This window comes from Bidens hawaiensis, unplaced genomic scaffold (assembly GCF_021521415.1).
Source record: "Bidens hawaiensis isolate Kalapana, Puna unplaced genomic scaffold, B.hawaiensis_p1.1 tig00032505_1, whole genome shotgun sequence".
NCBI lineage: Eukaryota > Viridiplantae > Streptophyta > Magnoliopsida > Asterales > Asteraceae > Bidens > Bidens hawaiensis.
The window spans coordinates 110,715-138,288 of record NW_027495555.1 but is presented as its reverse complement, the minus strand read 5'-3'; the positions used below and the strand labels follow the sequence as shown (position 1 = coordinate 138,288).

General features: G+C 34.4%; 2 protein-coding genes and 1 pseudogene across 3 annotated transcripts; all 3 read right to left on the bottom strand.

The window, feature by feature from the left end:
* Window positions 1–6,553: 6,553 nt before the first annotated feature.
* LOC143583763 (peroxidase 27-like) lies at window positions 6,554–8,214 on the bottom strand. Its single transcript, XM_077065984.1, has 4 exons — window positions 7,873–8,214; window positions 7,599–7,784; window positions 7,277–7,451; window positions 6,554–7,142 (listed from the first exon to the last, which is right to left on the bottom strand). Exons 1-4 carry the CDS (start codon window positions 8,095–8,097, stop codon window positions 6,739–6,741), a joined length of 990 nt encoding a protein of 329 aa, XP_076922099.1. The 5' UTR covers window positions 8,098–8,214; the 3' UTR covers window positions 6,554–6,738.
* A 5,490-nt stretch (window positions 8,215–13,704) lies between these two features.
* LOC143583743 (cysteine-rich receptor-like protein kinase 15) lies at window positions 13,705–16,808 on the bottom strand (annotated as a pseudogene). The gene is made up of 7 exons (XR_013144236.1): window positions 15,909–16,808; window positions 15,622–15,765; window positions 15,398–15,528; window positions 15,078–15,288; window positions 14,466–14,703; window positions 14,243–14,391; window positions 13,705–14,163 (listed from the first exon to the last, which is right to left on the bottom strand). The product of XR_013144236.1 is annotated as a cysteine-rich receptor-like protein kinase 15 (transcript).
* A 2,247-nt stretch (window positions 16,809–19,055) lies between these two features.
* Window positions 19,056–19,837, bottom strand: LOC143583744 (antimicrobial ginkbilobin-2-like protein). The gene has a single exon (XM_077065972.1). It carries the CDS (start codon window positions 19,825–19,827, stop codon window positions 19,075–19,077), a length of 753 nt encoding a protein of 250 aa, XP_076922087.1. The 5' UTR covers window positions 19,828–19,837; the 3' UTR covers window positions 19,056–19,074.
* Window positions 19,838–27,574: the final 7,737 nt, after the last annotated feature.

The following is a 27,574-nucleotide window of genomic DNA, read 5'->3' as shown; positions in this document are numbered from 1 at the left end:
CACCCTTTATAAATTTTTTAATGTTTTATGAAAATGATTGCAAGTGAAGTAGAGAGAAATTGTAATGATAAATTAAAAAAATATATATATTATTTAATTAAAAAAGAGAGAGAAGTTAATAATTTTTAGTGTATGATAGATATAGAGAAGCTAATAGGAATGTTCTTAGAGCATTCATAGCCCGTCCCACATCCTCGTCTTTATACTTACAATAAAAAACACTAAATTTTTATATCCTGATTGATTAAATAATATTTTTTTATACTTTTATTATTAAAGATTCTCTATTTTCTACTCACAATAAATTTCAACAAAAACGTTAGAAAAATTAGCCAAGGAAAATAACAAAATTACATAACAAGAAGTGGATTATTTAACTACTGGCCAAACTAAAGCCATAATCAAATTAACAATAGACTCCTTCTTGAGATCATTGTTGTCAAAGACAATATTATTCTGCTTCCTCCAAATGAAACACACATTCTCGAGCACCTTAAGGGTTTGATCTCCATGAGTTTGGTTGGGCTTGAATAGCTTTTTAAGATATGTGGTTTGTTTTTTTAAGAGTTAAATGTATGTAGTTTGCGGATCACATTTGCAGACCTCTGTAGAAGTAGAGTTGGGCAAAAGGACTGCAGTATATAATAAGAATGTTGTTTGTTTTTTTAAACATTTTGCACATTATTAAAATAAACTGAAAATAAACCAACTTATTAATCTTGAAAGAATTTTTCAACATTGAAATTTAAACATTTAATGGAACAAAATCTTTATTATACCTAAACTTTCTACAAACTTTCTTCAACATTATTCTAATAACCAATAGGACCAGTAGGATAAGTGGGGCAAACCTAAACACAAGAACTTGTTAGCCATAACTCATTCAACATCAAATAACACCAACACCAACCTAATAATGTAATGTGTTGTAGAACAGAAATGGCGAAAAGAAAGATGGGAGAAGAAGAAGAAAACATATACGTACGAGATTTGCAGCGGAGTGGACAGAAGGTGGAGGTGAAGGGGGGGTGGGGGGTTTGACAAATGGAGAGTGGTTGTGTGGAGTTGCTATGGTTTGAGGAAAGAAAAAGAGTTGTTGTGTGGATACGGGACGAGGCTAGGAGATGCTAGAAGTAGTTGGAGGAAAGGGGGAGATGGTGACTAGTCTGAGGTAGGGATGAGCTTTTTTTCCTAAATACCCATACCCGTATCTGTACATGTGCGTGTCTTTTGGGTACGGGTATGGGTACACGAATTTTCTGATTATAGGTACGGGTACAGGTACGAGTACAAATACGGGTATTACGGGTACTAGTACCCGTTTAGAATATGTATGAACTTTTATTAGGTTTCCAACACTTATGACTTAACTTTCAAGCGGAATTTTCAAAACATAATATATATTAGTTGAAGAAGTTCATTCTCAATTTATATGTGTATATTCATATATTGTGTATTCGTATACTTTTATTTCATTAAAACGTGTATGTGTAATTGTGTATATAATTAAATAACATCTATTAACTTTCACTATTGTTTTTCAATAGAAATTGAGGAAACAATAAACTAATAAAAGGAAAAGGGAATGAATTTTATATTATGGTTGATTTGTTTCATTGCTAGTTTCGGTTGCGGTATTACGGTTTTGGTATTATAGATAACTGATTGTCGGTATCGTACCGATACCTAGTTTAGTGGAGATTTAAAAAAAAAAGAACAAAGAGGTACCAAAGCTAGTACCATACCCAAAATACATGTACCCGTACCCTATAATTCGGGTACGGGTATGGGTACCAAGATTTACTGATTTTAGATACAGGTACTTTCGGGTACATGTACGGGTATAGGTATGGGTACGGTCCCGATCTCATCCCTAGTTTGAGGGTGGAGTAGAGGAACGATGTTTTTTTGTTTAAAAAGAGTAGGGTTTGAAAGTTTGAAGAAGTTGGATGTGAATGGTCCAGGTCTTTTAAGATAAAAAGACGTCCGAACCTTAATGAAATGTATTTAAATAACAAATACATTGCAGACCACAACGTCTGCATGTGGTCTGTTTAGCGCAGACAAAAGAGACATAGAAGAACTTTTCTCTAAAAACAAACACATGGTGTTTGGAGAATGCAAAATAAAAAGAAAAATGGAAAGATAATACATGGTGTTTGGAGTTTGGTCAGATGTTGAATATTCAATTAGGGGTCCCTTACAATTTATACATGTACTCGTTTTTAGTTTGTACGTTAAATGAATGGACAGGTGGGCTAGAACTCCTTAACAATTCAAGACGAAAGAAATTAGTGGTGGGCTACTGCTGGTTCAAACACAAACTAAGGCCTAGAAAAATAAGAACAAAAAATAGAAATTGGGCTAAACTGATTTGGGGCCATGAGAAGATTTAAAGAAAGGACGTAGCAGTAGGTGGTATTCAGGATAACGCATGGCGGAAGGACAGAAGGAAGTAGCCTAACTACGGGACGGGATGTTTTGGTGGCTATGTACGCGAATTAAGTTTAGCCAAAACTCAACATGAAGATGCAAGGCTAGAACACTCGTAAGGACGGTTCATATGCGTGAAACCTAAACTTTGTAATATAGTTCTTCGAATTGTTTTTAATTGTTTGAAAATACTTTGGTTTGTTGCAGTTAATCACGCTTTCGGTTTTTTTTTTTTTTCATAGCGAGTGGTTTAGTAATTTTTTTTTTGGTGGGGGGTTTATTTGGCACTTATAATTTGGTAAATATTTTTTATGAGTTAGTATTAAAAAGTAGTCTCTTGTTATCACTAAAATAGTAAAATCAAGTTGTTTGCAAGTCCACGTCATGTGGGGTCCATCTAGTTAAACGAGTTTGAGTGTACATTGAATTGGAAATCTGGACGGGACGGGGTTGATTTTTCTTGAATTGAATTTTAATCTATAATCAAAGTATATATTTTGCGATAGTTTTCATAAACAATTTCAACTTGATATCGTGTGTCCACTTAGATTAATATTACAATTAATAAACAAACATATAATATAACATTGACGACATGCTTCACGTGGATAGGTTATCCTACTTACTCTAGCTATTTAGTTTTATGAGGTTATTGCATGACTTAAACCACAAGCATCAGTTATTTTTTGTACACTCGGTTAACCGAATTGAACCATTCATATACTTTAATGTATATCACGTTTTATACCATCATTTTATGTATTTATATCTTCAATTAACATATTTATGTCTATGTTTCATGTATTTATACATTTTGAATAATAGAATACAATCAATATAGACCATTTGTTACAATCTTGGATTATAAAATATATTTGTAATTAGCCTCTTCTGGTTCAATTACCTGAATATGATGGTTAAGGCTTGGAATCTTCATGATCTCAGGTTTGAAACCTGACTCAATAAGGTTTGCTCAAAGTGAAGTGAGGTTTTCTCAATCTTGGATTATAATTAATGTTTGGGTTTGCCATTAAGGCCGGAGATTGTCGAAGAAGAGGAGAATGAAGGAACAAAAGGATCAAGGCTGCTCATTGGAGCTTTTTAGGACCCATACAATATGATAGCAGAGTTTTAATAGGAATCGATTAATTTCATTATTGAGATAACAACCATTAATTATGGAGCTAAAGAAGACAAATACAACAAACAATTTAATTGCATTTGGAAATGTCTTATCTAATTGTTAATTGCACTTTGAAGCGTTGCTAGGGGTTACCTTTTAGCGAATACAGTCGTCGAAAAACGTTGACATAGTGCTATGTAAATTGTAAACCGCAAGTATAAGTTGCTATGATTCAAAATTAAATTACTTAAGACACAGATACCCTAGAAAAAAATGTACATTTAGTGGCTACACATAAAATTATCATCGGGAAAGAAAACTATATAAAATAGTGTTTAGCAAAACGTATAGGTTGATCACATTAAGGTCCAACTATTTAAATCGCATTCATATATATTAAAACAATAATAATTAAATTGAACAAAATCATCGTTGACATTGAAGCTAGAACATGCTTGCAACAATCATCAACCTATCACATTCTTGCCTCACCTTAATCCCAATTGTTATAAATAATATGAGAACAGCTTGTACAAGCTTATATTTAATTAATACGAAAGTAACCTTTTAGCTAACCAATGGATCATTTTAAGCTGATGATTTCATGGCTTGTTAATAATATATTGTTTGGTGAATTTTGAATTTAACATTAACAAACGTTATATTTACTTACATATGCACATAAGTACGTAACTTCCCATTTTGATATATACAAGAGCATATAGAGTATCTTTTTCATTCTAATTCGCATATAATTTAACTAAAAATCACAATATCTTAGATTTATCTCGTATTTAAAGAAAAAAAGTCAATATCTTATCCCCATATCTATCTTCTATTCAATTAAATAATATTTATTTATTTTTATTATTATCTTTTTATCTTTTCTTAATTCACAACCACCTTTAAAATATATAATAAACAATTATGTAGGGGTGAATATTGTACGTAACATCAAATTTGAGAGTTTGATATAGGTTCACGCATAATTTGAAGATGACAAATAGGGATGGAGTTGTTGATATGGTAAAAAAAATACATGTTTTTTTATGATTTCCTCTAAATTTTAGTTAAGAAGATAGTTGTTCATGAGTCGAATCAGGGTGGTTTTGAACTTAAGCTTGAAATTAAACGAGACTACTCAGCTAGGCTTGAGCTTGATTCTCTATGCTCATTATCGCATGTTTCTATGCTTATTGTTTATTGATATTGACATTGATTAAGTATAGTCTATTGTTAGTGTATTGCCTCTTATTTAATTAAGTGTATTATTTCATTGACCTCAATACCGAGCACATCTACCTATGGGGATATAGGGTGTCAATTGAGGCACCATTGACGTGTTGTATTTGTGGCGGAGCAATTAGTCCACAACTTCTCTATACTGTTATTGTGTGCTAAGTTATTGCACTTATTGTTATTGTGTGCTCAGTTATAGCACTTATTGATTATTGTTTAGAGGCGTATGGATCGATCCTAGGAAATTATTGTTATTGTTATTGGTAGAGGGATGGGTATGAGTACCCACATCCCCTCTACATATTGGTGCATTAGTCTACAGCTAATTGTACATATTGTATTGAACTATTGCTATTGGCTCATATGAGTATTTCCACATTAAATTGTTATTATATAGATTCATCATTGATATTCAACGTAATTATAGTATGGTCTTATTGTTAAACAATTAGCGTATGATATCGTCCTATCGTTACGGGGTTATTGGTTTCTATCATTGATCATTCAACTTATAGCATTGTTTTATCGTTAATTGGTTGTTGATTTGTCATTGATGGTTCAACGTTTAACATTGTTCTTATTGTTATATTGTTATTGCTATTGTACTTCCTTTACCGAGCAAAATTTTGCTCACCCGTATTTCTTTTTGGTGTTTTCTCCTTTAGTTTTTAGCAAGTACTCATTGGAATTTGGGGAAACGTGTGATGAGAGATAAAAAGTTTAGATTATCGAGAACATGGAGTAAAAGATATTTTAGCTTTGAATTATTTAGATTGTTGTAAGGTTTAAATACTTTTTAGGGTATTGAGACTTTAATTGAATCATTATTAATGAATCCGATTGACCGTATCGCGTGAGACGTCAGTCTAACCGGGCTAGAGTGTTGTTACATTGGAACACTTTTGAAACTTGATTACTATTCTATAACATTTTACCTTTACAATAAATACATTTTATAACAAACCAAGAATATATATAATATATATTATCGGTTCACACTTATTCTTTGTATGAAGCCAATTATAACAAGGGCCTCTGATTCTTGAACGATTCTTGAACTGCAGGGAATAATCTTGCAGGTAACAATAAACGTAATTAATTAGGTGTGGGACGTTTTTTGGGACATCTTAAGGCGAGCTGGGATATCAGCTAAAAAGGAAGTCCCCGTAAACTTCCTTACAGACCCCACGGAAGGGAGATCCACTCTACGACCGGCAGATTTGCTCGTCTTTGGTTGGGCCGGGGGAAAACACGCTTGTGTCGACCTCACAGGGGTATCTCCCTTAGCTGGTTTGAGGGATAATGGGTTTGTAGCTGGGAAGCAATGAAAAGGGCTGAAACGAAGAAGGTGAAGAAACATGCTAAAGCCTGCGAAGAGAACCAACATGTTTTTGTCCATTTGGCTTTTGATACCTTTGGCTCCTTGGCACCGGAAGCTATCTGTTTCCTAACCAGGGTCCAACGGGTTGTGCATAGCAACGTGTCAACTCCAAAGGGGCATGGGTATGTCTTTAGAAGGTTAGAGTTTGCAATTCAGAAAGGGGTGGCGGCTCAGCTTGTTGCCCGCCTACCTGCTATGTTGTTGTAATATCTATGTTTCTATATAATGAAAGATTATCTTATTATTAGGTTAGGAATTAAAAATATAATTATTATGCATAGTTATTAAGTTATTGGTATATAATGAGAATAAATCCAAACTAATATATGTTTCAAATCTAGTGAGAATTATAAACCCATCGATAAATATACATTGAAAAACAAAGAACTTGTACACAGATGCATTGTTGTTTGGGTACATTATTTAATGGACGAAACTTTTGCGTTACACTCATAGATAAATTAAATTAAATTAACAAGTTTGAACTACACATGATCAAACTTTGATGAACCGTGATAGCTCTTGGTTTTATTTTACGTTTTGAACAAAGTGTGCGGTGTGCCTAGTTTGTTTTGCTGCAAACTTTCCTCACTTCACCTTGAGAGCCCGTAAGAACTCCGATCCGACCCATTTTAACCATAGATACACCAAAATCCTCAAAGAATGTGGAGCCGTGGCTAATAGACTTAAGCAAGTACGCTTTAGTCTCAGGATCATTAAGCAAGGCTGCATCGGATTCAAGAAGCCCTCTCCTCTTAGTCACTAGTCTGAAGTAAGAGTCGTCAAATGTCTTGAAGCTCCCCGGGTCTAACTCAGCTAATGTGGTTTGGTCTCTTGGCTTGCACTTCAACTTTAATCTTGCAATGTAGTTTTGGTTCATTGTGGGATCGGTATCTCCTTTCCCAGTGAAGTTGTAGAGCCGGTTTTCGAAAGACGAGCAATGAGATACCCCAATGGTATGTCCTCCTAAAAAAGATCAAGAATCAGTGTATCAATTATGTAGTGTTTGTGTAATAACTAATAAGTATTACTTAATATTTTTGATGGTAGAGTGATATTTATGTGAATTGACTTGCATAAGAAAACTCAATAACACGCACCAGAGAGAACAACAAGGTCTTTTGTGTTTAGTCCCCTCAGAGCAAAAGATTGTTTCAAAAACGTGATGTTTGCAGAAGGTGGTGGCAATCCTGTTACAGGATTTATCGGATCACTAAATAAAGACACTTTGCCATCTTTTCGGCCGGTTTCGACCTCCCAATACGGTCCCTTGGTCTGTTAACAAAAGAACACATGCCCATTTAGGAAATAAGATAACTAACCATTATTAGCAAAAAAAAAAAAAAGAAAAAAAAAAAGTGAAGTTTTGCTTCTAAAGTTAGTGTCATCATGCTATAAACATGAACATTATTATAAACGTACCGCCACGGTAACGTCTCTAGCAACAAGGGCCACAATGTCAGCACATGAAACTAAACCTGGGCAGGCTTTCTCTAACGCTGTCTTCACTCTATCGATGATATTAAACCCTCTCAAGCTGAGATTTGGAGGTGAGAATTTCTCAGATTGCCTTGTTGGAGAATCTAATAAAACCGACCCATCACAACCCTACAATCGCAAGGTTCATAAAACACACTTATAACAACATAATTGAGAAGAGAATTAAAATCTTTTGAAAATATAAGATATGACAAACCCGAATGAAGCAGTCGTGGAAGTGCATTCTCAACAACGGGCCAGAAAGAGATGGTGCTACGGCCATTACTTCCTTAATGACGCTAGATACTATCATCTCAGCGTGTGGGCATGATTTCGCATAGAACCCTACTTTTAAGCCTTGGCCATCTGCTTGTAAATACAAGAGTGCCAGAATGACTATTTGAAGCACAGAAACTCCAATTGAGTTCTTTGAAGTGGCCATTAAGAAGATAATAGCCTTTCAAAATTAAAACTTATGGTTGAATTGTTAACAGAATTAAGGTTCATTTTATAGTAGATTAGAGAGATCCTGTACTTTAAATATGTAAATTGATGTTGTCAACCCTTTGTATTTTAATGAACAGGCGGTATGATTTGCACAACACCAGCATTTAAAAAAACTAATGGCTAATTGAATAACCCAAATAAATTATAGAGATAATATTATTCATTTATAATTGAGGGGCGACCAAGCTCATCTTGTTTAAATCATTACGAAAGGAAAATTGGTTTTAAATACTTCCAACTATGTTCTATTGACAAATAACAGTTCCAACTTAACACTTTGTTGGTGGCGGTTCCAACTAAAGGTGTATTTGTTTCCAATGGTCCGCGACTAACGAAATGTTAACCCCGTTAGTCTAGTGCTTACGTGTCACGCTTAGTTGTCAAAAATTGCTTATGTGGTAGATGACATGGCATGTGGCTATTTAAATTATTAATAGTTATATTAAAATATTATTTAACCTAACCAAGCCTCCCCTCACCCCTTTCTGCAACCACAACTTCATATCAAGCACTCAAGCAAACCACCACCACCACCTTCACTGTAAATTGGATTAACCTTACGTAAGGTTTTAGTTTCTTAAACCCAAAACGAGTCAAATACCGGCTCATCGGAGGAGAAGACGCAGAAGTATCAAAACTTTGAAGCCTATATGTTGGCGTTTCACATAAATACTGTGACTAATCGAAGCTCCCCGGAGTTACAAAACCTAAGTCAGATCTCAGATCAACAACGGAAACCTGCAACTCAATTTTCCGGTGACGCGGGTTCGAAATTACGGTGATTGATTGTAGATCTTATGAGAGAGAGAAAGAGAAAGAGAGAAGGACTGTTGCGAATCGAGAGGGATAAAGCGGCTAGTGTTTCGACAACGTATGGTGGATCAACGGTAGCCGACATTAGTGGTAGAAGGGCTGAGGCGACTGACAGTGGAAGGTTTATTTAGCATAGACCAGTGATGGTGGTCATAGGATTCTGATAGGTGGACCACGTTTCACTAATACCTGAACCACCTGAAGTTTCCCATAGGGTTGACAGTGGCCGGAAAAATTAAGCCGTGGTGGTGGTTGAAGAAGGAGATGGTGGTGGTTGTGTGTCGAAGATGGTGTTCAGGAGAATGGGAGATGAAGTGGTGGCTAAATAATCTTTTAATATATTATATAATATATTTATAAATAATTTAAAGAGTCACATGCAATGTAAGCTGCCACGTAAGCAATTTTTGACAACTAGACATGCCACTAAGCATCATACTAACGGGGTTAATATTTCGTTAGTCGCGGACCATTGAAAAAAAATACACCTTTAGTTGGGACCGTCACCAGCCAAGTGTTAAGTTGGGACTGTTATTTACCAATAAGACATAGTTGGGATTATTTAAAATCAATTTTCCTTACGGAAAAAGTAAAATACAAAGAGGGACAAAAATAAGAAATGTACGTGAGAATGATTTGTGACAAAACAAAAAAAAACACATAAAAAATCAAGAAAAATAATAAAGTAATCATAACTCAAAATATAAATAAAAAAGTAAAAAATTAAAACGTTTACCTCGTCTTTCTCGTCAAGAAAAAAAAAGACAAAAAAGAGATTGACGAAAAAAATATACAATGATAAATAAGAAAGACACATAGAACGCAAAATATAATACAATGTCAAACAAAATATAACACAATTTTGAATAATATAACAAAATATTAAGAAAAAAATACACAATGCCAGGAAAAAAAGGTACGATGAATGACGAAAATAAACAAAAAACACAATGATATTTTTTCTTTAACATTGTGTCTTTTTTTGAACGAGCAAGACTGGAGAAACATTTAAGTTTTTTTTATATATATATTTTTTGTTTTTGATTTATATTTTAAGGTATGATTTTCTTAAATTACTTTTAAGTGTTTTTTTGTTTGTGGTCACAAATCAATTTCATCATTCTTATTTTTATTCTTATATGTAAAATAACTTGACCCTGCAGAGAAAAACTATCAACTTAAAATTTTTTTAACGACTCACACACTCTAATTTTATGATTAAATTTATGTAATTTTTAAACATGAGATAAAAACTCTCAACCATTTGAGAAGAAACACATTATTTATACGCATTGAAACCACTAGGCAGCTAGGCTACAAGCCCATTTCTACGGTCTACAAGTCAAATGAGTTACTAATATAGTTTAAACGCTTACCAGTATCAAATCTATTGGAATGACACGCTAAATTGAAACTTAAAAAAAAGAGTTAGATATGCAAATCCATGAAAACAAAACAAAATAATAGAGAAATTATATATATATATAGGTTTAAGTTCAAGAAATAAATCAAATTATTGCAAGAAATGAGAGAAATGAATATGAGCCACTAGTTTTATTTTAGGTTTTAAATATTTAAAAATAATAAAAAAAAATTAAATGCAACAATAAATGCATTCTCTCTCTCCAATTAATACAACTAATATAACCATAATAAATATATCTAATTAATATATTTAACTAATTTAACTATAATAAATAAAAAGATAAAAACATTATTTTAGTTTTATTTTTTATTTACACATTCTTCATTTTATTCAACATAAATACAATTTATTCATATAATACTATTTCTTTATATTAAAAAATAATTTCCACACAATATATTAGCATATATCAACGTATTTAAGTTCAATAAATATACAACCTACACAAAGTTATATAACCTACACTTGTTTTGAGCAATAAAAACGTACAACATACAAAAAGCATATAACTTACATATGTAATTCAACATCAACAATTATATAAACTACACAAATATACACATACCCTACACATGCGTAGGTGATATGTTTTTTCTATGTAAGCTATATGTTTTCTTATTCTTAGAACAAGTGTAGGTTATATGTTTTTGTGTAGGTTGTATATTTTTTATTGACATTTAATGCAACCATGTGTAAGATAGTTTTTTGTATTATTCATCACAATGTAACTACGTGTTGATGGATATTGATATGTTGTGTTTGAAGAAATTGGTTTTGAAAAGAAATTAATGTATGAATAAATTGTATTTGTGTAAGATAAAATTTTCGTGTGTAGGTCATATGTTTTTTGTGTGTAGGTTATATGTTTTCGTGTGCGTGTGTATTTTATTGATGATGAATTTTGTGTGTAGGTTATATGTTTTTCGTGTGTAGGTTATATGTTGTCTTATTCTTAGAACAAATGTAGATTATACGTTATTGTATAGGTTGTATGTTTTTTGTTGATATCTAATGCAAACACATGTAAAATTGTTTTTTGGTATTATTCATCATATTGTAAGTATGTGTTGATGGATATTAATATATTGAGTTGGAAGAAATTAGTTTTGGATAGAAAGAGAATAAATTATATTTGTGTAGGATAAAAATTCAAAAAACAAAATGTAAGTTCTAAAAGTAAATCTTAATATTTTTTAATTATAATAATTTAATTAGTTAAATTAATTGAATAAATAAGTATTATGGTTTATTAGTTATATTATTTGAAGAAGGAGAATAATTAATAGTTTCTTTATTTAACTTTAAGCATTTAAAACCTAAAACAAAACTAGTGGTCCATATTCATTTTTTACATTTTTTGCAATAATATCATTTCTCTCTTGAACCATTCCCTATATATATATATATATATATATGAAATATTCGTTTAGTAATGTAATGTAATCCACCAATAGATTAACTTAAATAAAGCAAAACCATTGACATTGAAGAAAAACAATATAATATATTGGAGGAACAAAAGGGCAAATGACTAAAATAGCTTATTTGACAAGTAATATTTCTTAACTAGTCTTCCAATTCTACAAATACTCAAAATGGCAATTCCGGTCAGATGAACATTTTAAATCTCTCGTCTGACGGCTTATGTAACCAACAAGATTTTGACTGTATTCAAAACAAAACAAAAAAAACTGCCACCCTACTAATCTATATACCGGCCGACTAATTTCCGTCCGTCGACTTTTTATTATACTTCTCTTTTAGTTGTCCCACACCTAAAATAAGAAGCATTATTCATCTACTTAAGCTAGATAGGTTTACATGCATGAAATAGAGATATGATAAAAGAATGAAAACTCGATACTTAAAAACGTTAAACAATGGTGCTCAAAGAAAGAATAACATATTTTGAATAGTTGTATGCATAGTTGTTTGGTTTCGGTTAATTCGGCTATGCCAATTCACCAAAACCGTAACTGAATCAAAATTTCTGGTTAATCAGTTATTGCTTAAGTGGACCATCGGTTATTGTTTATTTTGGTTAGGCAGGTAATTTGTTTATGGTATGGTTAATCCGGTTATTTACTCACCCAAATAAGTCAAGATCATATTATTGTGTTGATCTTTACTATGGATATGCTAACTTTTTTACTTTCTTTTTTATATTGACCTGGGTTTGTTTTTTTAATTTTTAATATCGTATGTGCAAGTGGGATGCACATCCATAATTGTTATTAACATTTGGATTTACCTATTAACGCAGGACAAAGGATATTCGGAGGGTATTTGGAAATTTTGGTCCTTTAAAGGATATCTAATTTCTGTCGGGTTATTATAGCGGATGAGCTGGTGTACATTTCTTTAATATTTGTGAATTATGAACATCTTTTTAAGTTTACATTTTTGTAATTTATTTAACCTATTTGCTGAACATCTTACTTTATTTCACTTAGCGTTATTTATTGAACATATGTATTTATTATTCATCATGATGTTACTAAATCAGAGTGTAACAAACAAGTAACTATCCTAGTCTAATATAAGAAAGGGATTTTCATTGATATTCGTCTATTTTTCTTGCCGATCTTGCTTTTACTCCACAATGCCACACACGAATGTTGAACCGCGTACTCCATTGCGTGATTCAAACGGTTCGTTATGGGGTTATTTAGGATGTACATCCCTGATCACTACTCAACAAGAATCCGAACCAAACTTGATTCTCGATTTTGATTATCACACTTTAATTGCCTCCAACACTTGACTGAGATTTTTCTTTCCTGGTGCTTTAATCCCCTTTTGTCCAATCGTTGGACTGAGACAACTCTTCCAGAATCCATGACTATTCCTAGTAGCTTTTTGTCGTGGAGAATCTTCATGGCCCTCACAATCATCTCCATCAAAGGCACTAACATATCACCACAATAGTCTTCCAAAGATCGCGGAAAGTGATATTTCATGATTAAGTAACAAACACAAATCTTGATTCTATACAAGAACAGCACACAAACGGATCTTAACTTCAAAGTTGCAAATACAAAACCGAACATAATTTACAAAACCACACATATTACCAACCAATACATGTATCTACTCATTAATATAACACAAAATAAAAGCATTTTGTAAGCCCATAAGTGGATTAATACATGGATTAAACTTCAACATGGATTGCTTGAATTATAAATAGAAAAAAGAATTTGAAATTGGATTAAATAAACTGTGCATTATGTCTAATTTATTGTCTTCTCTAATTAATAACTTTAGAACTTTGTAACGCCCGTTCGTTAAACATTGTAGAGGTGAATGAATCACAATTTGTTATAAACTCATAGGACCTTTTTCATCGGCAGTAACAAGTAATATATTATCCATGTACAGACTTTTAAACATATAATACATGCTGACACCTGTTTAAAATTGATTAACGGCTAACGTTTATCGAGGATGTACATCGGTAATAGGTGAATCATCAGTAGGCCAAATGGTGCGCGTACTAGTATGTGATTCCAGCTGCTCTGATATTGTATGTTCAATTCTTCTCTGAGATACGAAAGGAGGGTTTTGTGGGATAGGTAATGCAATAGAGCAACTATTGAGCATGTGGACTACAGAAGCCATAGAAGGCCTTAACTCATCATCTTCTTGAACACACAATAAGGCGATATTAATACAATGTAAGGCTTCATTTACCGAGCTTGAATCAACCAAATTTGAGTCTAGTATGTCATGTGATTCTCCGTTCTTCCATTTACTCCATGTCTAAATTGTAATATATTGTCGTAAGGAAACGAAATAAACGAGATGACATTTTGCATTCAAGAGAAATGGGTTTACTCACAAAGCATAGAAGGTCCACGTAACCGGATTGAAAGAACCGTGTGTTTTTTCTTTCCACTAATAATCTCAAGAACCAATACACCAAAACTGAACACATCAGATTTCACGGAGAAGTGGCCATGCATTGCATACTCGGGTGACATGTACCCACTTACCAAAGCAAAACAGTATGTTAGAATAATATAAATTAACTAAGTTTTGTCTACAAGTTGTAACCAACTTACACAGTTCCAACAATTCTATTTGTCATAGATTGTGTTTGACTTGCGCAAACAATCCTTGCCATTCCGAAATCTGAAATTTTTGGATTCATTTCTTCGTCTAACAATATATTGCTAGTTTTGAGATCCCGATGAATAATTCTCAATCTAGAATCCTCATGTAGGTACAACATCCCTCTAGCAATTCCTCCAATTATTTTGTAACGTGTTGACCAATCCAATTTCACATCTTTTGTATGACCTATACACATTAATGAAAATGAATTTCAAAAGAAAGATATTGGTCTAAAGATAATTAAAGTATTCAATCAAGACTTAAGAATAAATGAAAGACTCGTGGAATTTTTATGGTAAGTGGAAAAGTATTAATCGATTACTTAATTCTAGCTACATGTCGTTTGTCTATTTAAAAATATCTGAATTAATTAATAGGGACCATTGGACCATTGGGATACCTAACCAACTATAAAAAATATGTGGTTATAATAAAATTGTATACCAGATAAAGGACACCTACAATTCTTTTGCATATCATTAGATGTAGAAGCTAAGTACACATGAAGTTAATGCAAAACTGAAAACTCATATGTACTAAGCAACAGATTTTGAGCTAACCAAATAGAAAGAAGTCGAGACTATGGTTCGCAACGTATTCATATATCAGGATCTTCTCTTCGGCATGAAGGCAAAATCCCAAAAGTCGGACTAGATTTCTGTGTTGAAGCTTAGCTAGCAAAACAACCTCATTCTTGAACTCCAATGAGCCTTGTACGGACCCTTTCGATAACCTCTTCACAGCAATCTCTTGCCCATTAGCAAGAATTCCCTGTCAAGTAACAAATAATAATATAAGCCATTAATTAGTCGACGACGACATATAGTAGACGGAAAATCTCATAGTCAAGAAATAGATTGGTGTAAACACAATTAGGTACCTTGTATACTACACCAAAACCACCTTCACCTACTTTATTCTCTATTGAGAAATTCTTTGTGGCTTGTTCAACGGTGCCCAACTCGAATTGTAAAGATTGCTCGGTTATTATTTCACTTTCATCTATATGATCTAAAGGGAGAAATTGTGTAAATAAATTAGAATAACTTCTCACAAGTACTTTTCCAAGTCTAATCTTTAACAATGAAAATATTATGTACTTACCCGTTTTTTCCTTTAACTGACCACTTGCGATGGGACGAAACCATTTCTTGATTACGGCCAAATAGCATATGGCCGCAATGATGACCAGAAAAGCAAGTACAGCTACTATTGCTGCAATTATCTTTGACTGATTTTCATTTCTTCCTGCATATTAAACATATAAATTTTATAAGTTTATTAGAAAAAAACAGTCACCATGCTAACTAATATAGTCTGTTATTAAGTAAATATTTTTGTAAAAACCGTTTATCAATTAAAATTCTATTATGAAAATAATCAAATGAAACAGATTATTAAACCTGGTTTCTCTGATGAGGGTTGTAAGAACTCATATATCTCAAATCTAACATTGCAACTCGCGGCCAACACTCGTGCTCCTTCTTTCCCATAACAGTACTGCCCCCGCAAACGATCTATACTTACTTGAAGACATTTATTACAATCAGAACCTGATAAATCCGGTGTGCACTGGACATACCCATAAATCTTTTTATCATTGTATGGTAACTCATTATATGCAAACATGCCATTCTCATCCTTTGACACATGGTTTGCTAATCGACCCAAAAAAATCGTAGCAGCTGTCCAAAACTTATTTTGCTCTGATACGAGTTCAGAAATATTTTCTTTGTTGCATTCAGAGATAAAAGTGTCATAGTTCAACACCGAACCTATCGAATCATTCGCATAACGTAACATGCAGTGGTCGCTCCACGCCACTGCTTCTTTTGAAAACGAGCATGTCATATTGAGATCTTCACGGGCATTGAGCAAACAATTACGGCAGTCGTTTGGGAGAGCATCTGCCCGACAAAGGTAGAGACCGTAGGCTATGTCGGGCGGTATACTTCCAGATTTCTCGGTTTTGAATCGCTTGTAATTGACCGCGGTATCTGTAGCAAGTGAATCAAGGACTTTAACGAGATTTGGATAAAAACTGGTGTTGTTTATATGGCTGGTGATGTTAACTTCACAGCGACGGGTTTCAAAATCTGCTGCAGTGGCCCTGAATATCAGAACAGGCATCCAAAGAAACACAAGTAAAAGAAACATACTCTCAGGAACAATCAAAGGCGGCTATGCTTCTTTTGGTATTTAGTTTTGGGCATAAGTATATATATGTAGGATATTTGGGAATTAAGGAAGAATAAAAAAGGAAAACGTAAAGGAAGGTGGGTTCAAAATTTTCAAATGTAATTTATAAAGGATTACTAGAGAAAATAAATAGATATCAAGATCACATAAACAATAGTTGCTTTGTGTCCATAAGAATCTTATCACCTAAGACCATATTTTAACACACAAAAACGACTTTATTAAAGTTGTATTCTTTCATAGGTATGATATTCTCTTTGGCTTCCTTATCAAGACGACTATTATTATTTTCAAAAACATGATATTTTCATTTTATTTTCTTTTTGGTATATAATTTAGTGTCACTAAATATTATATGAAAACTAAGCTTTAGTATGACTTATCATAGAATGGTATTACAAAGTTTGGCGACCTAGATAACGCCTGGAAAGAGGAAGGCGATGGAGTGAGTCGGTGAATGACACGATGCCATTTGTAGAAGCTATATGAAGAGTAAAGGCTTTTAAACCAGTCTCAAAAGTCAAGACAAACCGGAAAATCATGATCAAGGAAAGCTCTTAAAGGCAAGTTCAAACAATTATGGAAAAGGGCATTGCGATCAAAATGGTGGTAAAGGACGACAGTCGTTCAACGGAGGGAGAAGACGTGGAAGAAGTACAAGTCAAAGAAACAATATAATAGAACGGAAACAAGAAAGGCGATCGATGAACGGGAGAGAGCATCTTATGACGTTCCTTGCGTCAATCATTCTGGAATGAGTCTCTAGCTTGGATATGTGGAAAGTACCAATTGAAGATGAAACTGGCTGATGCATTCATCTCGAAGAAAAGAGTGAAAGGAAGGCAAATGCTTTGGGTTTATCTGTTGAAAAGAATTACAAAGGAAAAGATTGTGGGATCAGTCAACCATCATCTCTCATAACCGAGGCATAATCACAACTTGTTTACAATGAATCATCAGCATATTTATCTATCATAAGTGTACGCATAAGCGTCAGTGTCGCATAAACTGATCTTCTATTCACCAAGTTCTCGTTTCTCATTAGCATTCACATGTTATATAGTTGTTGCATAATGAGAAGTTTCTACATATTCAGGATATATGTTTATTTGATTCTTCAGCCTTTTAGATTTGATCACTACAAAAATATAATTTATGATAATCAAAACCGTTTTGGCTAATTTTCAAACAAGTTCTAATCATAGGCATTTAATTTTTTATTTTTTTTTGTCAATACGACTGTCCAAAATTTATCTGGATGGCCATTTTAAACAGTCTGGAATTAGTTGTCAGACGACGTATATATTAATGAATTATATTTTTATTTAACATAAATCAAAGGTAGTTTTCATTCGTGTAATGCAGCCAAATAATATCTCATTTCCATATATTAAGTTCCAAATTATTCTAGCTTATCCAAGGTACCTTCTTTGAAGGAGCAACACATAGGATCCTAACCACCCACAACCAACAATAGAAGTAATACCTTCTTTGAAGGAGCAACACATAGGATCCTAACTACCCACAACCAACAATAGAAGTAATAAAAATACAAACAAAAATTTTCTTCTCTATTCTAAGAAACCTAAGTATCATCCATGAGAATCACATGGAAAATAGTAACCAAAATGCAAAAATTACGAGAATGAAAATAAAACTAAACAAGTAAAGTTACAAATAAAAACCGCAACCTTGCAGCACAATCATTCATGACAAATGGAAAAATGAGTTGCTAATATTATTGTGAAAGTACTGACCCATATGCAGATTCCCAATCCGATTCCTCCATGGTATCTTTGAGTTCCTGATAAAAACGGTCATTGTCATATAAAATTATTACAACAGTAAAATCTACTTGAGAAGACATTAACTAAACCAAGAGATCAAGAGGTTCTCCATCTCATGGGTTCTTGAACTAGTGTCTGCTATTTCACGTTGAGGTCTAAAATTTGAAACAAAGGTGTATATTGTCACTAATCACAAATATTACACTACCAGGCGTCAACACTATCGTTTTTCCTCATACATATACCCGGAGAAATCTATTTTGAACACAGATAGCCTCATCCTTCCCGCGTTGAAGATGCTCTAATTTTTTCCTAGACTTCATGTTACCTTGTCTAAATAATTTACGCCTACACAAAGTCTTTCCTAGACAAAAGTTTCAAGTATCTAATCGTAGAATACAGTTTCAAAGCATCTCAACGTCATATATGATGAAACATGAGGGTTTCTTTTACAAAACATGTCCATTATAAATGATATTTTGTCCTACTGCTTAATCCGAATATGGTTTTTCCCCTTAATTTAGTAAATATGTTAATAAAAAATATATACCTTTGACAAAACACAAATTCTTTATAGGAGCAACTTACCTGAGGTAACACTAGTTGTTCCAGGAGGAAATTGATTATCTGCTGGCACGGTATTCACGTCTAGACTCTTGTAAGCATCCGAAACGTTAGAATACCACATGCTGCAACTGCTCCCAAGAATCTCCCATCCAGTTCTATTTTCCACATACGATCTATATCCGAGTAATCTATCCTCCAAGCAATTTTGACAATTTAACTTACTCAAATCTCTTCCGCACTGTGCCAATCCATACCTTTTCCCATCCACCCCAACATCTATTTCAGCGGCTTTATACATTAACGGTTGATAAGGAACAGTGCTCATTAAATCTTGCATCATCGAAAACCCTTTAGAAAACACTACCGGGTCGTCCAATCCTTTGTTTCCAAATGAAGCAGTTGATGAGTTGCTCCATACTCCATATATATTCTTATTAGAGATCTTTGTAGTACAGAAACTCGACATAGTTTCCATTTCCGGGGATTCAAAGCATTCATCAGACACCAAGGATGATTTTAAACAGTTGGCACAAACATTTGAAGATATATTTGGCTTACATTGGGAGACTCCATACACTTGATCTGAGTTATTCCCAACACTAGAATTGTAGAATCCATCATGAAGAGGTGTGTTTTTGATAAGCAAATCGCGAATGGTTTTCTGGTTGTTTTGGAAGGTTGTGTTTGTATCTGGGCATTTGCCATGGCTAGAATCCGGCACAATCAAGAAGAGTAATGCCATTAACAAGACGTCCATTGTGGCTCTTAACATGGATTACAAATGTGTACCTGATCAAATAATCATTAATCTCCCTAGCTTTTAAATCAACAAATTTTAGTCAATGGTATTAAAAATTACAGCACGTGCTAGATGAGGAATTCCGTGTACTACCAAATCATTAAGACTTTAGTCAACGGCATTAAAAATTGCATCATGTGCAAAGTGATAGTAGTGCCATATCACAAAGTATAAACTACATTTATATTCACAACACTTTCCTATATTATATAAAGATTATTGCGGGTATCGAATAGTGCCGGTGGCACTTGACATTATTTGATTTGCTTGAATTTTAAAAGTAACATTAACTTCTTTTAAAATGCAAATTCCCCGTATATAATTGTAAAAATTGTTCCCTAGAAAACGTTATAATTTTGTAGGTTCCGGCCAGTCTTCTTTTTGGTGGTGGTGTAAATTCTATTAACCACTCGCATGTATGAACAATGAACTAATTTGTCAATTGGTTGCTTTATATTATTAAATTTAAAAGTTTATCTTTAATTTTGTTGGTTATCAAGGGAAAATAATAATAGAAATCTTTTAGCCTCTATGTTGAGCACAGTGCTCACACAAGTCATTAAAATCCTTTAGTAGTTATGTCTACTGTATTAGAAACCTATATATTCCGTGGGTTAAGTAACTTCATGTTGTAATCAATGAATAGATATAGTCAACAACATTTTCTCTAAAGATTTAGATGTTATCAGTTATTGGTGGAACAAGAAATAATTTGGATGGACATTAGCCGGAAGGACTTAAACCTGTTTTGAAACTACAGACGCAATTGTATCATTTTGACTTTTTGGAGCACAAAGTACTCACGCCCTAAGGCCACGTAGACGTAAATAAGTATTGTCTCGAAAGTTTATTATATTTCTGTAAAGCTTTCTTTTGTAAAAATAAATAAGATATCTTGGCAAAGACATTACTTTGGAAGTATTAATCAACTGCAAGTGCAAGTATTATCTAGTGCAAATAAGACCATTCACATTCAATACATCTAATGTTGTGATTTAGGGTGTTGTGATCTAGGAGAGAGAAATGCAATGATTTTTCTGTATATTTGAAAAACTACTGTTCATCCTTGATATATTTTAATACATTTTGAATGTGGTTTTGAGTAAAGAAAAGATAAATGATGATGATAAATGTATAAAATTATTATTTAATTGAGAATGAAGAGAATATAATAATTTTTGGGGTTTTCTAGATACACCATGGGGTGTTTAGGAAACACCCACCCACTAAGCCACGGACCGGCCGATCCGCCGCTTATGGCTTGGGTGTTTTTGAAAGTTGTGTTTTTTTTGTCATTTTGCTGTCTTTTTTGTTATTTTATTATGATTAGGTCTTTTTGTTGTCTTTTGTTTTATTTAGCCATTATTTTTCTTTTGTTTGGTTTGTTTTTTTTGGCTCGGGTGTAACCGTTTCTTGATCGGTTTTGGAAGGTGACAACAAAACAACAATATTGTATGTCGGGTGAAAAGGAACGAGATTTATATAATAATAACGACTTATGTTTGTTTTCTTTTTTTGTATGTTGAGTGTAACAGAATTTTTGTCGGTTTTAAACTAATAACGAAACAACAATTTTAAAACCGAAAACGAACAAAATAAGCATAACGCATGACCATATTTATAAAATAATAATAATTAATACATTACGAGTTCGAAAAAAAAAACCAAACGAGTTCGGGAAAAAGTAACAGCATACAAAAAACAAATCTAAAATGCGGCACCACCCGCGTCGTCATCGCTCCCCCCTCTTCGAAACGTGGCGCTGGTACCATGTACCGGGCTCCATGCTGCTAGGCAGACATACAACCAACCATCCAGGTGATCTGACCGCGCATCTGTGACACGTGACGCTCTAGTCTCCGTAGCCGGGAGTCAGTGGCCGGATCCAAACGCACCACGCGATGTGTACGCGGAACGCGCTGCGGGTGCTGATACGGTAGCTGTTATGAACACGATAAGTTAACGTTAATAAGACGAAGATACAAAAAAGAAAATTAAACGATAAAATATAACGTACCTGAACACCGTCCTCATCACCGTCAACTTCGGGGCCCTGAATTTCCACCTCCGGCTCCTCGATTGGCGGAGGCTTAACAAGTGGGACCTCTTCGTATGGGGGAGATTGGAAGTTAGTGACCAGGTGATACCGGCGGTTAATCTTCTTGACGATTTGCATGCCTTGTGCCCGTCCACGGTCCAGCTCTTGCGGCGGAAGCGGCGGCTGAATGGGTAGGTGCTGCAGTCGGCTGAATGGGTATGTTTACAAAATAAACGTGCACCAACCAATTTCCCGCGGCCCTGCCTGTGCGAGTAAATGGCGAAGTAGTCGCCGAAACCCCGAGCTAGGTTGCAGTGTCTCCCCGTAAGCAGGCATCGCAAAAAAAAAAAAACAGGTCACGGAGGTTGTAGTGTTCTGAACCCCCGTGACGACCCTGTACGGTGTGTCGATAAGCCTGTGTAGGTACCTATAAAAAACAATATAATATAATATAATATAATATAATATAATATAATATAATATAATATAATATAATATACAAATCTGTGCAACGGGTCCCTGATGGCTGAGGCTTTGGTGTCTGGCTCGAATTCTCCGTCTTTTATAGGCCAAGGTGTCACACCCCCATCTAAGGCCTAGGTGTATGACCCATAAGTTGGTATCGTAATTATAAATAAATCAGAGTTACGTTTAGTTTGCGGAAGACTTATAAATTTTAAGATTCGAAATATAACTTATATAAAAGACGGGATTATAAACACCCGTTTAAAATTGTTACAAAAGATATACTTGTTTATGTTTACAAAACCACTATATATTAAGTTTTACAAAATAAAATCCGGGCCATCGGATATATAAGCACTTCGTCACTCCAAGTGCTAAACTTGTTCACCTGCCAAATGTAAGAAAATACGTCAGCAACGAATGCTGGTGAACACGCTGACACAAAATAAATTCTTTTACTTTATTACCTCTCGAGACTACGCCTGTCTCGGCCCAACGTGGCTTAGGAATAAAAAAGTTAAGTAACACATTATAAACTAGAACCTCTACACTAGGTCACCTCACAAACACCGCAGCGTTCGACTTCATTAAGTACCCGTAAATACACACATAAGGTCGTACTCCCTGCAGGAGAGCGTCCTACGACCAAGGGTGGTGCGATCATGCCCATATATCGCATAATACCACCTATGTAAGGATCCAGACATATGTATACCACAGCCTGAGGGCTAGGTTTATACCCATAGTTATAATGGTTTTAGGAACACGTAGTTCCTTGTAAACAATTTCATATAGCAAGTTTGACTCATTTGAAAACAAGTTTAAAAGTTTGGGGCGTATTCATCTTATCTCTTTAGGATCGGCTTCACTCACCGTCTAAGGGTCTTTCCCTTTCTTTATCTCGAACCTATAGTCACAAGTATAAATATTTGTTAGTCGGATACATGATCCGGCTTAAGACCTTTAGTCTTATATCTCAATCCTCGATTGAACCTTTAGTTCAATTCTTATTTACTTGAAAACCTCTTGTTTAAAAGTAAATTATAAACCTTTAGTTTATATTCAAAACCCAACGTTTCTTCTTCTCCAAGAAACGTAATCTTTTCTTTTATTATTTAAGAATACTCTTTATTCATTAAATAATATTTTCATAACAAAGAATATATACATATATACTTACACACATATATATGTTATCACAGATTCAACATTCAATCTTTCATTCATTTCTTTGTTATATTTTCTCTCTTTTTTTTCTTTTATCGAGGTATCGAGTATAACCTCGACTTAAGGCATAAGCCTTGAATATAATATTAAATTATATTGAATTCGATATTACGCCTAACCTTAATGGCGTACCGAAATCCTAGGGACTTGAGCAGCACTCCGACGTCGCTTTACTTCTCGATCGTCAAACAATTACTCCAAACTTCGGTGCTCGTTGACACGCTTATCGAGATTCATTGGCATTTCAACAACATCTTCTTGGTATGTGGGTGGAGGGTGGTATGAACTTTCAAGGAAACGATGATACACAAACGAGATTCGATGCACGCTTATCGAGGAATTCATGGTACGCTTTACGAGGTATTCTAGTGAGAGAGTAGAGAGAGGTGAGAGCTGTGTTTGGATGTAGAAGTAGCTTCTGACGGTTGCTTTTCCGCTGACGAGCTAGCCTCGGTCTTCAACGGAGAAAATTCCAGGTTTTCCAACGGCGGTCCTTGCGAACGAAGACGTGGCATAAACCTGAAAAACGCAACAGACCAAATGGGTAGATTCTAATAAAAGACTAGAAAATAAAATAAAATAAACTAAAACTTAAAAATTAGACTCCTACGACTCAAACGAAAATAAAACAAATAGCACGTATGTAGCAAATAAGTCCAAAAAAAGCTAATATCGCAATCGCCAAGAGTCCCCGGCAACGGCGCCAAAAACTTGATGTGCTAAAAGTAGTCAAATAATAAATAACTAAAATTATACTAATCTAGACACTAAGTAATACTCTAAACCCTTAAACTTAACTAAAACTACTAACCGGCAAGTGAACCGGTCGACTCTAGTACAGCTAAGTAAGTCCGGATATCGAACCCACGAGACTCTTTAATTACGAAACTAGCAAATTAGACTCAACTACAAGACACGACTATTTATTAATAATATTTGAGGGGGAATTTTAACTAATTATTAAAACTCAATAATAATTAACTAACGATTACTTTAAATAACTAATTATTAAATTAATTAAAACAAACCCTAATTAATAAAGTAATTATAAAACATAATCATTACTTTAAACTAATTAATTAATTAATTAAACTTAACCTAATTTAATTTAAGTAATAAACAATTTAGAAAACTTGGATTAATTCAGATGATTAAAATAACTACCCAGGCCGGAATCCCCAAAGTTACGGTTATTAATTTAAATGGAAAAACACAAGTTATGGAACCGGGATCATAAAATAGACCCTTGACAGAAAACCCGAACAGGTGTAACATCCTACTTTCAGTTATTATAATAAAAATAAATTTCGTTATTTCATAGTGGGTCGTTATCGGTTTAGATAGATAGAATACGAGTTGGGCCAGTGCTGGGTAAATGAATATGGGTTATGGACTTGGGTTAGGAAAGAAAGAAGGAAAGACCATGGGCTTAAGCCCATGATCCATAAATATATAAACCCTTAATATCCATTTAATCCTCATTCACACATATTCCATACACCCCCCAAAACACACACTTAAGATTTCTCTCTAGTTCTTCCTTATCTCTATCCGAAATCAAGAAGGAAACCGAGCACCGATCCGAGGTAACGATAGTTTAATATTGTATGAGCTTAACCCGTTAGATAAAGTTGCGAAACAACGAGCCGACACCGTTAAACCGTTTAAATCACGAGATCCGGGTGGAATCGGGTATAAACCGAACCTATGATGAGCTTAGGGATCACCCTAGCTCAAATCTGGATCGAACGGGGCGAAAAACGGTGAAAAACGAGTTAAGAATCGTTTTCCCGGTGAGTTCGCGTTTTTCCGGCGGCTTTCCGGCAATGACGGCGCCGGAAAAGTAATACGAGGTTAAGGGTATGTCAGGGAATGTTCTGACATTCCCTGACCTAACCCTAGTTCGCTAACGGGAATTTAGCGAATTAAGGGTGATTCGTTAAGTAGATTCGCTGAGGAAAGATAACGAACTAGCCTTAGTTCGTGTCCTGATTCGTTAAGTAGATTTGCCGAGGAAAGATAAAGAACTAGCCTTAGTTCGTGTCCTGATTCGTTAAGGAAAAGATAACGAATTAACCCCCCCATTCGTTATAGCCATTCGTTAAAGGAGATAACGAATTAGAAGGTCCAATTCGTTACTTGAACTGATTCGCTATGTGGACTGGTTCGTACAAGGACGTATTCGTCAGAGGTCCAGTTCGTTAGAGGGTTCAGTTCGTTACAAATGACCAGTTCGCTAAGATAAGTCAATTCGTTAAAGACTGAATAACGAACTAGAAAGTTTAATAAAATGACAGAACAGTCCCTGGACTTAGAAAAAGAATGAATTAATTACAAATTCATCCCTTGAACTTTTAAGTAACATATTATTCAATGATTCAAAATGCTAATGGAAAATGTGTTAAGACAGTTAATGGAAATAAAATTTTTCCAAGCTGACCTGACAGCTCGACCCCAGCCAGGGGCTCTGCCCCTTGGACCCTGCTAGGGGCTGCCGCCCCTAGACCCCGCTGCCAGGGGCGCTGCCCCCGGACCCCTGTTCGTTGTGGGTTATATAAAGATAGATATACAACATGAGTAGTAGTAGTTAATTGATACATGTAAATATTATACAGTTAACCGTGCACAGCTCAAGAAGGGAATAACGATTAACGGAGAGCGTAACAGGATTCAGGTGAGTTTCTAGCCCCATTTATGTGTTATGTTTTCGGGGCTGTGTGCATACTCAATATGTTTGTTAATACGCTTATCCTAAGAGATAAGTGTATGCCTTTTGTGGATAATGTGAAATGTATGAATGATTGCTTGATGGTACGTGAACGATCTTCGGATATTGCACGTATTGTCAGGTTGTAACGCTATGTATAAGGTAAGTATGATATGTATGCTTATGTGTATGAACGTGATAAAGTTAATAAAAGAAGGAAATGATGGCTGTATGGTTGTATGGTTACGAAAAGGGTACCGAGCCCTAATAATGCTCGAGGTATGATGTATGGTTGTATGGTAACGAAGAGGGAATCGAACCCTACTAATATTCGAGAACTAGGGAACCGAACCCTACTAATATTCGAGGAAAGAGGGTACCGAGCCCTAATAATACTCGAGGAAGGAGGGTACCGAGCCCTAATAATACTCGAGGAAGGAGGGTACCGAGCCCTAATAATACTCGAGGAAGGAGGGTACCGAGCCCTAATAATACTCGAGGAAGGAGGGTACCGAGCCCTAATAATACTCGAGGAATGTAGGGCGTAATGCTCTTTATAACGTAAGATATGAAAGTAAGTTAATACAAAAGAAAGTATGAAAGTATGAAAGTATGAATGAAAGAATATAAGTTTATGTGTATTGTATAATGTATGATTAACTAGAACTCACTCAGCGTAGCTGACTTTTAGTATGCACGCAGGTGAGTAGGATGAGGCAGCTCGCTTGAGGAGACACGTGGCATTGAATAAGAGGCTGGCATCGGAAGACTCAAGACGTTTAAGTTTAATGTTTTGTTTATTTTGAAAGATAAGATGACGTTTTAAGACAAGATGTGTTTTGTTATGAAATGTTTTATGAAAGCTTTTATATTCCGCGAATGTTTTAATTAACTCTGATATTTAGAACTGCGTTTATGAGTAAATCCAACAGGAAAGTAGGGCTACCGGTAACGGGGCCTTACAACAGGACCCTTGAACTTCAAGAAGACGCCTATGGATTTCTAACAAGTTTTAAGACTCACCAGTTTTATATTAAACTTCCTTATGGTTATTTAATCGCTTATGTCTAAGTATCTTTTATGACGAAAACCTACCTTACAGCAAGGAATTCAAAAGATAGCAAAGCAAACTCAATTAATTTAATAGACTAAGCTGACAATCAAATCTAGACGGACTCCTTACGAAGAACTAAATCTAGCAATCCCGACAAGCAAAGATCTATTAATAGCCTATCACTTTACAGCTTTTTAGACTAGCATCTCACTTT